The sequence below is a fragment of the Oncorhynchus masou genome, chromosome 23 (assembly GCF_036934945.1).
Source record: "Oncorhynchus masou masou isolate Uvic2021 chromosome 23, UVic_Omas_1.1, whole genome shotgun sequence".
In the NCBI taxonomy this organism is placed as follows: domain Eukaryota; kingdom Metazoa; phylum Chordata; class Actinopteri; order Salmoniformes; family Salmonidae; genus Oncorhynchus; species Oncorhynchus masou.
The window spans coordinates 36311116-36328915 of NC_088234.1; the positions used below are offsets into that span (position 1 = coordinate 36311116).

The following is a 17800-nucleotide window of genomic DNA, read 5'->3' on the forward strand; positions in this document are numbered from 1 at the left end:
TATGACCAAGGTGATATGGGTACAATAACCTCTGGCAGGATAATATGATACGAGTCACAGAGGCATACATGAATAGGTCTTGAAGTTATGTTTTCACAATAATAAACATTTGACAAAGTTAAGAGAAAAGGAGACTAGATCAGATTAATCTGATGTCTACTTTATAGTGACACAGGGCACATCAAGAGTGCAAGTCCTCTGTTGTTCTGCACAATAGAACAACAAGCTTTAAATATCTCATTCACAGGCATAATGAACGTGTGTGTGCATGCGTGCGTACGTCTATATGTCTGCCTGCCTGCCTCTCTGCCAACCACTCTCCATTCCCCAGCCCAACCCTCCAGTACTATCCTGCCATTCTTTGATCTCTTGTGATGTGATTTCAACATCAATGTAACATCAGTTCACATGAATGCTGTGGCAGTCAGTACAGTATCACCAGATAGATACTGCACAGTTATGATGACCTGACCACTCTCAAGCTTTGATCCTGTTTGACTTTCTATGGTCTGTAATTGTTCCAGGAACAGTTGTCTCCCATAGAAATAGAATGATTAAAACGTACATTCCCATTCAAGTCAACGTTCCATGATTACGTGTACTGTAAATTCTGGTGGCTATATTGAGTGTACCCATATTCTAGTCATTCTATTTCTATTGTGTAGCCTGTCCACCCCCAGCTAAAACAGAGACTTGTCTATAATGCAGTCAATGGGAGAGCTCGCTCATCAGCTCTGTGAGAGGGACGCTAAGATAGAGTTGATAGCAAATACAGAAATACCTGGGTTGAGCAGGGATTTGCCTTCACCTGCTGCCTGACAGAATGGAGAGAGGAGAGAAAACAGATAAGCTCACATTTAGTTATCTAGCTGTGAAAAACCCCCAGATAGCTTAAAGTTTCCTATCTAGCAGTGCTTGTCTGTCTGCCTGTTTGCCAATATATTCGATCCATCTGTATAGTGCACAATAATCATAGTAAGTAGAATCATATAGGGTTCTTCGATTTGTTCTGCTCGTGATTCAGAACAATTATATTGAGAGTCGAAAACGTTGTTGAAAATAAATATTAGTTTTACTAACCAAGGAGCTTGTTGTGTTGCGATTGTGTTGTGTTGCGAATTACATTTGGCTATGTGAGCAGTGAGGCAGACATAGCCTAGGCCTAGGCTACCATGCAGTCACGGAGTGAGAGTGTAGCCGGGAACTGTCCATTACTAGGCTATTTGTGTGGGGTTGAAACGTTCCTAATTTGTCCAGCTGCAAAGCTCATGTTTCCTTCCATCACGCAACAATACATTGTCAAGTTAATTTTCCCTGACTCCTAGCTCACACAAAAAATGACTAACTTAACAAGAGAAATAAAGAGAAAGGTTGAGATGGTGAAATATACCATCGTGGAAACAGGTGCCGCGTGAGTGAAATCCTCGTGAATTGTGGAGTCATTGTGGACAAGGAGTACAACAACCCGATTGATAGACACACAGCCTGCAAAAGTGCAAGCATGTATTTGTTTATGATAATTCAGTTACTTATCAGTCAATTATTACATTAATTCAGACTTTTGTTTGTTTAAACCATATACAGGCCATATAAAGTTTAAACCTGTGTGGCTGATAATAGTTTGAGTAGCCAATTTCATACTAAATAAATAAATGTAGGCTATATTTGCAGCCTATAGCCTATTGATTCTGGCAATTGTTTATTTAAGTTTAACTGATACTGATTATCTAAACAATATTGCATTTTATGGTGTATTTTGTTGTCAGCCATATGTTTTCATTAGGTAAGAAGAAGGCTAATTAGAAGGCTCTTTTTCAAAGTGAATAGAGTTCTCAATGTGCTGCATCTTATTGTGTAAATAAGAAGATAGGCCTATTGTTCTTAATTCATGGCATGTTTTTCTTTTATCCAAATGTGGAATAAACACGCAGACAAACTCATGCAGGGAATAGCAATAGCTTAATAGCCTACTCCTCTGGAGTCATAAAAACATTGAATAAATGAATGTTATTCGGTGGGCCACGGATCGGCTCTCTGAAAAATGATATGCGAGTGTCTGGTTGAGGAGGAAAATCTGTCGTGATGGGGCTTGGAATTGACGTGTCCGGCACAAAGCGGCTGCGGCTAAAAATAACGGACCCATGCAGGACTCCAATTTGAGGGCGTAGTTATACCCTAACACAGTGATGTTAGGAAACTCCTGCTTTACAGGCCACATCAGGCCTGTAGCATATTATGCTGGTTTTCAAAGTGATGTGAGAATATCCAACAATTGGAACTTTCAATCACCCAGAAACTACATTCAGAATGATGAGACTACCTAAATCATCTGAACTGGAACAACCATCTCAGTAATGGGTGCAATAAGTCCAACTGCTGAGAGATTGGAATTGTTAAAAAAAAAGTTATCTTTGTATATCAAAAAATGTATCAATCAATCAATGCAAAAACAAAGACTTCTGAAAATCAACCTGCAATAGAGCAAGATGGGAAATACAATGTACATGGTTTTGAGTGTTTTATAGGCACAAAGTAAAAATTACACAACCAGACTCAACTCTGGCTATTAACACCAACGCGGGTTATTTTACACCACTAAGCGTTAAAGCTGCAATATATAACTTTTTGGGCAACCCTGTCACGGTCTTCTTCCTCCTCTGACGAGGAGTAGTAGGAAGGATCGGAGGACCAATGAGCAGTGTGGTAAGTGTTCATGATACTTTTAATAGAACACAGAAAAATACAAAATAACGTGAAATAACAAAAACGAAACAGTTCCGTGTGGACCACACAGACACAGAAAATAATCACCCACAAAGCAAGGGTGAAAACAGGCTGCCTAAATATGGTTCTCAATCAGGGACAACGATTGACAGCTGCCTCTGATTGAGAACCATACCAGGCCAAACAGAGAAATACCAACTCATAGAAAAACAAACATAGACAACCCACCCAACTCACGCCCTGACCATACTAAAACTAAGACATAACAAAATAACTAAGGTCAGAACGTGACAGACCCAACCAAATTCACATAGAAATGTGAGTTATAGATATGTCATTGAAAGAAAGTTTAAGAAGCTGCATTTTTTGTTCTATGTGTGGTATTTCTATGCTTCCGGTTCTTAATTTTCATTTTTACATCTTTCACTTTCGGTTTTGCAGACCAGCTTCAACCAGCTGAAAATTCAAATGTACCACTGTCACGCCCTGACCTTGGAGATCCTTTTTATGTCTCTACTTTGGTTTGGTCAGGGCGTGAGTTGGGGTGGGCATTTCTATGTTTTGTGTTTCTATGATTTTCTATCTCTAGGTTTTGACCGGGTATGGTTCTCAATCAGGGACAGCTGTCTATCATTGTCTCTGATTGGGAACCATACTTAGGTACCCTTTTTCCCACCTGTGTTTGTGGGAAGTTGACGTTCTTTAAGTGACTTAGCCTTAAGCTTCACGGTTTTGTTTTGTAGTGTGTATTGTTTTGTTCTGTTCGGTGTCTTTTCTTAATTAAAGAACATGTACGTGCAATACGCTGCACCTTGGTCTGCTCCTTTCATCAGCTGTGACAACCATGCAATACACTGCTGGTTCACTGCCTTCTAATATACTACTCTCTGCTTAATATCACATAAAATATGAATTTGAAAGACAGAAATCATGGCAATGGTATGAACTATGTCAGTATGGTATTTGTAAAATTACTAAGAGAATACCATGCAAAAATATTCCCATATACTCTAGGTACAGTTTAAAACATTCTCACACATATTGTTTTAAAATTATCAGATTACTCAATCTATTAATGCTGAGGATTCAACACTGAGGTAAACACTAATAATCAGGCACTGTTTAAATTAAGAAAAATATATATAATTAAAAAATATATTCAAAGAATCATCAAAGAAACCTTTCTTCCAAACATTTTTATTGGGTTTTTAAAGGTTCTAGGTAAAACGGTTCTTGGTAGAAACCTATCCCTCCGCAAAGAACCATTTTGGAGCCCTTTTTTTCTAAGAGTGTGCATTTTAGGGCCAGACATGGCTGTACTATCTCCCTCGGCATCGCTGTTGGCTTATCTGTGTTCAATATTCTACTCCGCCTGTCTACTGGAGGATAAAAAACAATTGATGAATGGACAAGTTATTAAGGTATAGATAAAGGAGAGAGAGTGACAGTACAGAAAATGTATAGATTTGTGTGTGTTCGTGCGTGCTTGCCTGTCTCTCTGTATGTACAGTATATGTCATGAACGGGAGAGAGTGGAATTCAAAGAAAGAAAGAGGGGTATTTGGGGAAAGAAAAAAGAAGAGAGAAGAGAGCAGGAGAAATAGTGTGTTTGTGTCATTGGGGTAGGATACATCTGGGGAGAGCAACAGGACACAAAACACACTTGGCGAGTCTCAAAGTCATTAGTGGTGGCATTTGATGATGGCGACGTTTCAATGACACAGAGACTAACTCGCAGTGGGAGAGGGTTTAGGGGTCAGGGAGCATGGGACGAGAGGCTGGGGGGTGGGGAATCGGGAATTCCCTGGGGTGACTGGTTTTTATTAAACACTGAGTTGCTGGATACACAAAGACACACACACACACACACACACACACACACAGACAGACAGACAGACAGACAGACAGACAGACAGACACACCGACCGACCCACAGACAGACACACACACATAGAGAGACAAACTGACCCACAGACACAGACAGACAAACAGACAGACACACAGACACACCGACCCACAGACAGACACACACATGCACACAGACAGACTACATTTAAAATACTTTTAGGTGTGTTATACTAGCTCTAGATCAAGAATCATAGGGCTGAATGCCAGTAAATGTATTATCACCTTTCTTGAGCTCATAACGAAAAGTTAACAGATCAGGATACACCTTACTCTAAAATGTGAAGAAAAAAGAAAACATCTCCCTTACTCAACATGCAGGACCCCTGCACATTGACCATCACCATCATTCTATCACATGGGGAATCTGTTGATTTAGTCAAACATTGTGTTTGGATGACAGTCTCTGGGTGCATCCCAAATGGCACCAAATACCCTATATAGTGCACAAGTTTTCACCTGAGCCGTATGGAAGGACCCTATGGGCTCTAGTCAAATGTAGTAGACTATATGCGGAATAGGGAGCCATTTGAGATACAGCCATTATCTCTTTGTCTCCACAATGTCTGGTTGCTGTAAATCTGCCCAGCTCATTAGCGCTGACAGAGGGAATGCTAGCAGCCCACCTGCTACCCTTCAACCTCTTTATAGCACCACAAATTAAACTCACAATTACACATGCAGGCACACACACAGACGCACACACACACACACACACACACACACGCACGCACGCACGCGCACGCACGCACACACACACACACACACACACACACACACACACACACACACACACACACACACACACACACACACACACACACACACACACACACACACACACACACACACACACACACACACACACACACACACACACACTCCTAGCCTCTCCACCTCCTCAATTACACACACTCCTCTCCTCTACACGTGCTCAATTACACACACACACGCCACTCGTCTACATACTAGCACTCCCTGTCCTCAGATCATATTGAGCCAGTGTAACAGCTTAATCTGTTCACTGTGCTAACTGGGCTGTAGTTCCTTTCAATATCTTCATCCACCTGTTTGCTTTCTCTGTCAAGAGCTCTTACATCATCACTTTTCTTCTTCCTTTATTCATATTGTCATGTCATTTAGCTGTTTCCCTTTTCTCTCTCTCTGTATTCCTGTTTGATCTCACTTTCCCACTCCCTCTCTTCCATCTCTTTCCCACTCCTTACATTGTTATTGTTTCTCTCCGTCTGTCTCTCACACATAACACATTTCTGTCTATCTTTTTCACTCCCTGTCTACCATCTCTTTCCACTCTTTTCCATGTTACTTTCCCTATCTCTTTCTCTGTCCCTCCCCTTGTCTATTTTTCTCTGCAGTCAATTTCAGGAACTAGTTTGTTGTCTCAGAGTTGTTAATTAAAGCCGTAATCTGTGATTGACTGGTTACTGTGGCATGTCCGGTGAGTGACAGGTTGATGGAGTGATGTTGCAAAGTTTGCTTTGCCCGTGGTCACCAGAGGTCACAGACGGAGACCATAAAAATGCGGGGGACAAAAAGTTGTCGAAGGCGGAAGATGATGAGAGGGAGGAAGGAGAGAAGGGACGGAGTGGAGGAAACAGGATAGGACAGGGAACGGATTGAGTCACAACACCCTCACTGCCTTAAGGAAGATAAGGCAGTGAGGGTGTTGTGACTCAATCCGTTCCCTGTTCTATAAGTAGTGATACTTTAGTAAACAGGCATTTACCATGGTTTATCTTGAAATAACAGCATTTCAGAAACACAATTTCAGCCAATTCAACCTGACTGGTCTTTTGTATTATCAAAATAAAACTATGCTATATTTACAGGAATGATAACATCCCTGCCCTTAAGGTCTATATCTATTTGAATGTGTAATTGCATAGGGTTAAAGTTTAAATGAACAGTTGACATTGGCAGCTCTTAGTAACTGGAACCCTGAGAGAACCATGATATATGCTGATATACTGTAACTGTAACATAACCCAGAGAGAACCCTGGTAGAACCCTGAGAGAACCCTTCACTCCACTCATAGGAGGAGGTAAACAGGGCAGGCTAAACAGTCTCCTATTTCTCTGAATTTATTTGCTGGACTTTATGGATTGAAGAGGAGAAAAATCCCAGCGGCTTTGAAGATTTGGAGAGGACTGGGGGTAGGCTATGCACTCAATATAAACACAACACAATATATGTGCGCGCTGAGATAGATTTTAGCCTCTGTTTGAAGTTCCACACTCCAACACTTTACTCCACTCTGGCAATTACTTAATATCAAGGATTAGATTGGGGAGAGGGCAAAGAAGAGGGATAGAGGGAGAAAGCGAGAGAGAGAAAGATGGAGAGGGGGAAGAGAGCAACTGAAAATGGGAGAGGAAGGCAAGGATAGAAAGAGAGGAGAGAGATAGAAAAAAGGTGGAAGAGAGTTGGTGGAGGTAGTAGACAGAGAGAGAAAGCCAAGCTGTAGGGTAGAGATTTAGGACAGCACTCCACATGAAGAGTTGTTCTGTTTGGAAGGCAAGTTGACTTTCTCCAAATATGAGAAAGACGATGATTCCCAAACCAGTTCTTTCCCTACATCTTCTGACCATTAAAATTGAATTTGTTTAAACATTCTGAGAACAAATCCAAACTGTTCTGACTGTTCTAGGAATATTTGCTTTTAAGTTGCAGTTTGAGAATGTTTTACTCGAGTTCCTTTAAACATGTCCTGGTTGGTTTTATTAACACTCTGAGAACGGAAATTCTAAGTTATTTGAAGGTAATTAAATAACATTCTGAGAACATTCTCTAAATCTTGTGAACATTTTCTCATGGTTATTATTGAAAGTTTTCTTAACCCTCTAATAATGAAATGCAAAGTTTTTGTAAGTTTTTGAATAAGACTTTTCATAACACTGCGAGCTTATTTTGATTTAGATTTGTTTTACTCCAAACAGAGAGGACACAGAAATGAATGCAAACACATTTATTGTTTATTGTGATACGGCATCAATGAGTTTCAAACCTATGATCTTCTGTTCGCTATCCATGGAATTAGTCCACTTTCATGTTTTTTACACTATTCAAACAGACCCCAATTCAAAGGAAACAAAGCGATTGTGGCTGTGACCGCGGATGGTGGCTGTTTAAATCTCTGCTGTTTGTTGCTGTTGGCCATGTGAGCTGTGCTGGTTTGGTTTGCGTGAAGTACCAGCGTTAGCCTACGTTGTTACCATCATGGCTCCCAAAGTTAAAGAAGGTGGAAGTAATGGAGAGGACAGTGTTTCACTATCAGAGGTGCGTGATCTTTAAAATCAACAAAAACATGTCTAAAAGCAATTGTTACAGCAACAGGAAAAGAGCTTCAAGAGCTTTGTCCAAATACTGGTGGACTCAACAAACAAAATAATGGATGATCTGACCAGAGAGGTCCAATACCCTAAGACCAGTTTGCAGTTCTTCCAGGGAGAGGTGGACGTCCTGAAAGAGACTTGCAGCAAGATGACAATAAACAATTCCACACAAAATTGGCACTGTCTGTGAATCATTATCACACATGACTGGGAAAACAGGCTATCTGGAAGGACAATCCATGAGGAATAACATTGTTGTGGATGGTATACGAGAGTCTCCACATGAGACCTGGACAAAGGATAAAATGAGAAAAACGATCACCGAAAAGCTTCAGATGGATCAAAGGAACATTGAGGTGGGGCGTGCCCAAAGGTTGCAAAAACCTGTAACCATCCCAGGTGACAGACCCAGGCCAATAGTGGTCAAGTTACTAAGGTTCAAAGATGGCTGTTCTGGAGAGAGCCAAGAACTTGAGAGGAACCAACATCTTCCTCAACGAGGAGTTCTCTGAAGCTGTGTGCCAGAGGCGGAAATAACTTATCCGAGCTATTAAGCTGCCAGAGAATGTGGGGACATCGCTTACATCTGCCACAACAAGTTCATTGTTCACCCTCCCTCCCAAAAGACTGGGAGGAGCAAGAGAGCCAAGCTTCCGACACAGTAGCTTCAGCCCAATATCACAAACACACACCAACAAGTGTCCTATTTTTTTTGTCTCCACATTATGCCTATCTCAGATAAGCTACACAGGGAAGGGCTAAGAATAGCCAATATTAGTATATGTTGCCTTAGAAATAAGGTTCATGAAATGAATAACTTGATAACATTGGATAACATTGGTGGCATGGGATAACATTGAGGGGTAGATCAGCTTTAATATTGCAGATAGATTGTAGCTCCATATATATATATATATATATTTATATATATATATATAGTACCAGTCAAAAGTTTCGACACACCTACTCATTCAAGAGTTTTTCTTTATTTTTACTATTTTCTACATTGTAGAATAATAGTGAAGACATCAAAGCTATGAAATAACACATATGGAATTATGTTGTAACCAAAAAAAGTGTTTAACAAATCTAAATATATTTTATATTTGAGATTCTTCAAAGTAGACACCCTTTGCCTTTGCTTATTCGAGCTGTTCTTGCCATACCATGGACTTGGTATTTTACCAAATCTTCTGCATACCACCCCTACATTGTCACAACACAACTGATTGGCTCCAACACATTAAGAAGGAAAGAAATCTCACAATTTAACTTTTATCAAGGCACACCTGTTATTTGAAATGCATTCCAGGTGACTATCTCATGATGCTGGTTGAGAGAATGCCAATGACCCGCCACTATGTTCCACAGCAGGGAAAACCCCATAATTTATATTTTTCCAACTTGAAATTTGATGACTTTTCCTAGCGTGACACCAACAAAAACTGAAACATTGCCTTTGTTCATATTTACATGAAAACTGTACACCACCAGGGTAAAACGATTGTCTTAAGGTCAGCTTTGACCCGGAGTTATAAAATCATTTACACTCCACAAAAAACACAAAGATACACACACACAAAGACACACACACACACACACACACACACACACACACACACACACACACACACACACACACACACACACACACACACACACACACACACACACACACACACACACACACACACACACAAACACACAAAGACACAAAGACACACACACACACACACACACACACACACACACACACACACACACACACACACACACACAGCTCCTGAAAAATGAAGATCACCATGGTTGGCACAGTTAGAAAGAACAAGCCTGAGCTCCCCCCTGCACTCCTCGCAACAAGGTGGAGAGACGACTTCTCATTTGCCTTCACCCCCACCACCACTCTAGTTTCTTACCTCCCAAAGATAAACAAGAATTTGGTCCTCCTGAGAACACTGCACAAAACAGCTGATATCAGTGATCGTGAGGACAGGAAGCCAGCATCATCCTGGACTACAACCACAACAAAGGAGGCATGGACAACCTGGACAAGGTGATTGGAGCTTGCAGATGCAGGATGATGACTGCCTGCTGGCCTTTGATCATCTTCCATAACATCTTTGATGTGTCCTCATACAATGCCTTTGTGATATGGAACAAGATCAACCCTGCCTGGATGCCTGATAAGCGGAACAAGAGGACAGTGTTCCTGGAGCGGCTGGGACAGGCACTTGTAACCCCACACATTCAAAGAAGGGACTGCATCCCCCGCACAGCAGCCTCTGCAGCTCTTGTGAAAGCTTTTTAGGGGGCTGAATCGTGTCCTGATCCACCTGAGGCTGCAGTTGGGACAGGCAAGAGGAGGAGATACAATACAATGTGCTGCACATGTGAGAAATACATCTGCAAAGTCCATGCACACACATTTTCATACTGTCCTACATGTGCTAATTAGAGTTGATTGATTTATGTTCTTCACGGTTTTGTTTTGTATCTATTATCTTATTTTATTTGTATTTAATGTTGTTGGTACACCTTGTGGGTGGGAGCAATGATTAAAAAATGGGATAATACTATAATTTTGTAGTTGAAATCTTCATTGTACAATATATAAGAATATATCACTATGTTGCCAAAAAATTCAAGACTGTTATTGTTTCACTCTAATAAAATACATTCAAAACAACTTTCTGCACATTTCTGCTACTTTCTTAGGCTATGCAAGTGCTATCTCTTGCAAAAAAAAATACACCTATGCAGTACCTTTAGCAATAATAATAATAATAATAATTAACTTCACTTTAGTAAATAAAAAAATTATGACAGGTGTGTTCTACTAGAAACGAGTGGTGTCCACTGATTAAATGTCTTTCTGCACTGTGAAGAGGGAAATACCAGATATTACAAAGTTTGTGATGAATGGCAGGTTGTTTCTTCATGCAAAATAGCTTTGGGGTTAAAATTCAATTAAGCTCCTTTATTTTAGGGGTTTAATGAAGGCGGGTCATTTTTGAGCCTTAGGACAAAGGGAGAATACAGAATGTTAAGACTACACAAGGGTTAAATGAAACTGGTATTCTTTTTTACTTGTTACAATTTCTTTAACCAATTAGGGTCTTCAATGAAGGGCCAACAGAAAAATGCCCTACTTTTTACCATCCACTTGCCTCTTCAATTTTTGCAGTAATGCTGGAATTAGTTAATTGTAATTGTGGGTAGAGCAGACATTTCCAAATATTTTGATAGCTGCATGTGAGATAACTCCACTAGTCCTATTTATGATTTAATTTAGAAAGATTATAGCATGTTTTTATTCCAATTTTTTATATCTATTTTTTTTTTAAATCTATTAGTATATTTGAATTTAACAACAGTATTAGTTGTATTATTTTTGGTGGATTAAATTGAAATTGCAACCAACTTTCTATGTTTTATTTTTTTAATAGTGATATTTGGGAGATTATTTCCTTTTGAAATAACCGAAAGTGCAACATTGTAATCTGAATAAAAGGGAAAAGGCCATTCTTGAACATGGGGTGAGACATTCTTATTAATTTGCTAGAGAAGCAGTTCAGATTTAAGTTAAACTTTTGTATGACTGAAGCTTTTAGTGAGAAGTCTAATGTTTAATATTTCAGAATTTATGCCCTCAGAAATTCATAGTCATTGTATAAATAGGCCTGCTTAATTTTGTCTGGCTTGCCATTCCAAAAAAAATGGAATACTTTTTTCTCGTACATTTTAAATAACTGTTTCCTAGGTATAGGCAAGACCATAAGCAAATTGGTAAACTGGGATATGACTAAAGAGTTAATCGGGGTGATTTTTGCTAACATTCTATAAAAATGTATTGGCGTGAGATCATTTATGTATTTTGTAATATGTATATAGAATATGTCCAAATCACCATCAGACAATTGTATTGGTAAACTACACGGTAATGTAAAAGTTTTATTTTTTAGTGATCCAATATGTAATACTTATCATAATTTGGTTGTAATCCAGAGAGGTTAGAAAAAGTATCTAGATACTCTATGATTGTGGATTTAAAATAAAAGATGAGTCATCAGTGTACAATGACACCTTTGTTTTTAAGCCCTGGATTTCTAACCGTTTGAAATTATTGTTGGGTCTGTATTTTAATAGCTAACATTTCAATACATAGTGGACAACCTTGTTTTACTCCTTTTGACAACTAGCCATTATTTACCATTTTACGCCTAAGGTTATTATCCATCACGTTAACCCATTTTATAAGAGATTGTCCAAAATGGAAATGTTCCAGGCATTTATATATAAACTTCAGTCGTACTTTATCAAAAAATATTAATTCTATGCGCTATACATTTTGCTAGAATTTTTGCATCACAACACCGAAGTGTAAGGGGCATCCAATTTTTTCAATGGACTGGATCTTTATGTACACCACTTGTATCCTGTTTCAGTAATAATTAAATCAGACCTTCTTGTTGAGTTTCCGGTAATCTACCATTTAAATAGGAGTGGTTAAAACATATATCAAACAAGTTTGTTAATGGGATCTTTAACAAATACAGATAAACTGTCAATCTCTGAAACTCAATTAGATAATTCCTTTGAGGATACAGCAGTAACAATCCAGGGATATAATGTCTAAAGAAAAGACACAAATGCCTATGGGGGAGGTGTTGTTGTATATGTTCAGAGCCATATCACTGTAATGCTTAGAGAAGATCATAGATCAAGTGTTGTGGTTGCAAGTTCACCTGCCTCATCTAAAGCCTCTTCTTTTGGGTTGCTACAATAGGCTAACAGTCAGTACTTTAATAAAATGTGTGTAAAGCTTGATAGTGTGTGTGTGTGATGTTAACAGAGAGGTCTATTTTCTGGGTGACCTGAACATTGACTGGTTAGCAACTAGCTGTCCTCTCAAGAGGAAGCTTCTAACTGTGACGAATGGCTGGAACATGACCCACGTCATCACTCAACCAACTACAGTGCATACCGATAGTGTTGGATCTGTGACATCCACTTGTATTGATCATATCTTCACTAATGCTACAGAGCTTTGCTCCGAAGAATCATCAGTTCCCAATGGCTGTAGTGACCATAACATTGTGGTAATAATAGGGAGAGCCAAAGTATCAACGGCAGTTCCTAAAGTAAATGATAAGAGATCATACAAAACGTTTTCTCGTGATTCTTTTGTTGAGGATGTAGAAAATGCATGTTGGTCTGATGTGTATGAGGAACTGAACCCAGATGCACCTCTGAGAGTGTTCATAAAATTATTCATGTCAATTGTTGACAAGCATGAACCTGTAATGAAATTAACTGTGAAAACTGTTAGAGCCTCCTGGATTGATGATGAATTAAAAATAAATTATACAAAAGTGGAGGCAAACAAGTCAGGCTGCTCAGCTAATCGATTGACATACTGTATATTTAGAAAGGTTGTGAATAAACTTAACAAAAATAACAAGAAATTACATTGCCAAACCAAGGTAAATGACATAAAACACAATGAAAAAATACTTTGGAGTACGTTAAATGGTATCATGGGCAGAAAACCCAATTCATTTCCATCAAGATTATGAGTTATTTATAACAAAATGTTTTGATATTGACAAAAATGTCAATGACTATTTCGCTAGTAAAGTGGGAAAACTATTTTTATAACGTACTGTGATACAAATTCCAGATTTTACACATAGTCAAATAACATACAGTTCACATATCCATACACAAGACATGCCATCAGGGGTCTCATCACAGTCCCCAAGTCAAAAACAAATTCATGATCGCATGGAACTCCCTTCCATCTCCAATTACACAAGAAAACATCAAAAGTATCTTTAAAAAATTTATAAAACATCTCGTGGCACAATAGGGATATTGAAGTGACATACACACAAACACGAACACACAGACACACTACAACACACACATCCTGTACATGACTGTAGCCTACCTCTGCGATGTGTACTGTGTACAGCTGGCCATGGAAAGTTGGGGAGTTGTCATTCACGTCTCCTATCTGGATATTTACTGTGTCTTTGACCACCTGCGAAGGCACAAGAGGTACTGATTTGTTATTACACAAACACACACAGGCAAGGAGAAATACAGACCCCCCCCCCCCCCACACACACACACACAGTACATACACTATGCACAGCAGGGCCTCCCCCTAAAAATAAAAGATCTTCAAACATACAGACTGCATCTGAAGCAATTTCTTTTTAGATGCTGTTTTCTATTTGCCTATTTATTTCCCCAACACATCACAAATTGTAAGCAATATTTTGCTCCCCTGAAGTAGAGTATATTGTGATAAATTGCAGGCCACACTACTTCTCTAGAGAGTTTTCGGCTATACTTTCGTGGCTGTTTATTTACCACCACAGACAGATGCGGGCACTAAGACCGCACTCAACTGTATAAGGAAATAAGCCAACAGGAAACCACTCACCCAGAGGCGGCGCTCCTAGTGGCCGGAGACTTTAATGCAGGGAAACTTAAATCAGTTCTACCAAATTTCCATCAACATGTCAAAAAAATTCTAGATCACCTGTACTCCACCTACAGAGATGCGCACAAAGCTCTACCAGACGAGCTTAATCAATTCTATGCTCGCTTTGAGGCAAGCAACACTGAGGCATGCATGAGAGCATCAGCTGTTCCGGATGACTGTGTGATCACGCTCTCTGTAGCCGACGTGAGTAAGACCTTTAAAAAGGTCAACATATACAAGGCTGCCGTGCAAGACGGATTACCAGGACGTGTGCTCCGGGCATGTGTGCTGACCAACTGGCAGGTGTCTTCACTGACATTTTTAAAATGTCCTTGACTGAGTCTGTAATACCAACATGTTTCAAACAGACCACCAAGAACACAAAGGCAACCTGCCTAAATGACTACAGACCCGTAGCACTCACGTCCGTAACCATGAAGTGCTTTGAAAGGTTGGCTCACTTCAACACCATTATCCCAGAAACCCTAGACACACTCCAATTTGCATACCACCCAAACAGATCCAAAAATAATGCAATCTCTATTGCAATCCACACTGCCCTTTCCCACCTGGACAAAATGAACTCTTATGTGAGAATGCTATCCATTGACTACAGCTCAGCGTTCAACACCATAGTACCCAGCTCATCACAAAGTTAAGGATCCTGCGACTAAACACCTCCCTCTGCAATTGGATCCTGGACTTCCTGATGGGCCGCCCCCAGGTGGTGAGGGTAGATAGCAACACATCTGCCACGCTGATCCTCAACACTGGAGCACCACAGGGGTGCATGCTCAGTCCCCTCCTGTACACCCTGCTCACCCACGACCGCATGGCCAGGCATGACTCCAACCCCATCATTAAGTTTGCCGACGACACAACAGTGGTAGGCCTGATCACCGAAAACGATGAGACAGCCTATAGGGAGGAGGTCACATACCTGGCTGTGTGGTGCCAGAATAACAACCTATCCCTCAACGTAACCAAGACTAAGGAGATGATGGAGGACCGAGCATGCCACCCATTCTCATCGACGGGGCTGTAGTGGAGCACGTTGAGAGCTTCAGGTTTCTTGGTGTCCACATCAAAAACAAACTGGAATTGTCTAAACACACCAAGCCAGTCGTGAAGAGGGCACGACAAAGCCTATTTCCCCTTAGAAAACTAAAAAGATTTGGCATGGGTCCTGAGCTCCTCATAAGGTTCTACAGCTGCAACATCGAGAGTATCACTGCCTGGTATGGCAATTGCTCAGCCTACAGAGGGTAGTGCGTACTGCCCAGTACATTACTGGGGCTAAGCTGCCAGAACCTCTACACCAGGCGTGTCAGAGGAAGGCTCTAAAAGTTCTCAAAGACCCCAGCCACCCCAGTCATAGACTGATCTCTCTAATACCGCATGGCAAGCGGTACCAGAGTGCCAAGTCTAGGACAAAAAGGCTTCTCAACAGTTTTTACCCCCAAGACATAAGATTCCTGAACAAGTAAACAAATGGCTACCCAGACTATTTGCATTGTGTGCCCCTCCAACCCCTCGTTTTACACTGCTGCTACTCTCTGCTTATCATATATGCATAGTCATTTTAACTATACATTCATGTACATACTACCTCAATTGGGCCGACCAACCAGTGCTACCGCACATTGGCTAACCGGGCTATCTGCATTGTGTCCCGCCACCCACCACCCGCCAACCCCTATTTTACTCTACTGCTACTCTCTATTCATCATACTGTATATGCATAGTCACTTTAACCATATCTACATGTACATACTACCTCAATCAGCCTGACAACCGGTGTCTGTATGTAGCTAGTTCTATAGCCTCGCTACTGTATATAGCCTGTCTTTTTACTGTTGTTTTATTTCTTTAACTACCTATTGTTCACCTAATACCTTTTTTTGCACTATTGGTTAGAGTCTGTAAGCATTTCACTGTAAGTTGAGAACTTGTTCTTGTAACATCAATGATCAAATCAAATCAAAGTTAATTTCTCACGTGCACTAAATACAACAGGTGTACACATGAACTTTGATTTGATTTGATCATTGATGTTCATGCTTCTTTATTTATTTCACCTTTATTTAACCAGGTGGGCAAGTTGAGAACAAGTTATCATTTACAATTGCGACCTGGCCAAGATAAAGCAAAGTAGTTCGACACATACAACAACACAGTTACACATGGAGTAAAACAAACATACAGTCAATAATACAGTAGAAAAATATGTCTATATACAATGTGATACAGTATAGCAAGTAAAACACTCGAATGGTAGATTTGAGGTGGAAAAAAGTGCAAAGTAGAGATAGAAATAATGGGGTACAAAGGAGCAAAATAAATAAATAAATAAATAAATACAGTAGGGGGAGAGGTAGTTGTTTGGGCTAAATTATAGATGGGCTATGTGCAGGTGCAGTAGTCTGTGAGCTGCTCCCTGGTGCTGCTATGGTGACCAGCGAGCTGAGATAAGAAGGGACTTTACCTAGCAGGGTCTTGTAGATGACCTGGAGCCAGTGGGTTTGGCGACGAGTATGAAGCGAGGGCCAGCCAACGAGAGCGTACAGGTCGCATTGATGGGTAGTATATGGGGCTTTGGTGACAAAACGGATGGCACTGTGATAGACTGCATCCAATTTATTGAGTAGGGTATTGGAGATTATTTTGTAAATGACATCGCCGAAGTCGAGGATCGGTAGGATGGTCAGTTTTACAAGGGTAAGTTTGGCGGCGTGAGTGAAGGAGGCTTTGTTGCGAAATAGGAAGCCGACTCTAGATTTGATTTTAGATTGGAGATATTTGATATGAGTCTGGAAGGAGAGTTTACAGTCTAGCCAGACACCTAGGTACTTATAGATGTCCACATATTCTAGGTCAAATTCTAAATAAAAAAGAATAACCAGGCATCCTCTACTGATGGGATGAGATCAATATCCTTCCAGGATACCCGGGCCAGGTCAAATAGAAAGGCCTGCTCGCTGAAGTGTTTCAGGGAGCATTTGACAGTGATGAGTGGGGGTCGTTTGACCGCTGACCCATTACGGATGCAGGCAATGAGGCAGTGATCGCTGAGATCTTGGTTGAAAACAGCAGAGGTGTATTTAGAGGGCAAGTTGGTTAGGATGATATCTATATGAGGGTGCCCGTGTTTACGGCTTTGGGATTGTACCTGGTAGGTTCATTGATAATTTGTGTGAGATTGAGGGCATCAAGCTTAGATTGTAGGATGGCTGGGGTGTTAAGCATGTTCCAGTTTAGGTGACCTAGCAGCACAAGCTCTGAAGATAGATGGGAGGCAATCAGTTCACAAATGGTGCAAATGGT

General features: G+C 40.4%; 1 protein-coding gene across 1 annotated transcript in view; it reads right to left on the minus strand.

Annotated features, from left to right (window-relative positions):
* The window catches only part of cdh23 (cadherin-related 23), a 688999-nt gene that overhangs the window by 457740 nt on the left and 213459 nt on the right, over positions 1 to 17800 (minus strand). Inside the window, exon 6 of the mRNA XM_064931960.1 lies at positions 13934 to 14026. Coding sequence (XP_064788032.1) covers positions 13934 to 14026 — 93 coding nt within the window. The remainder of the gene's footprint in view (positions 1 to 13933; positions 14027 to 17800) is intronic.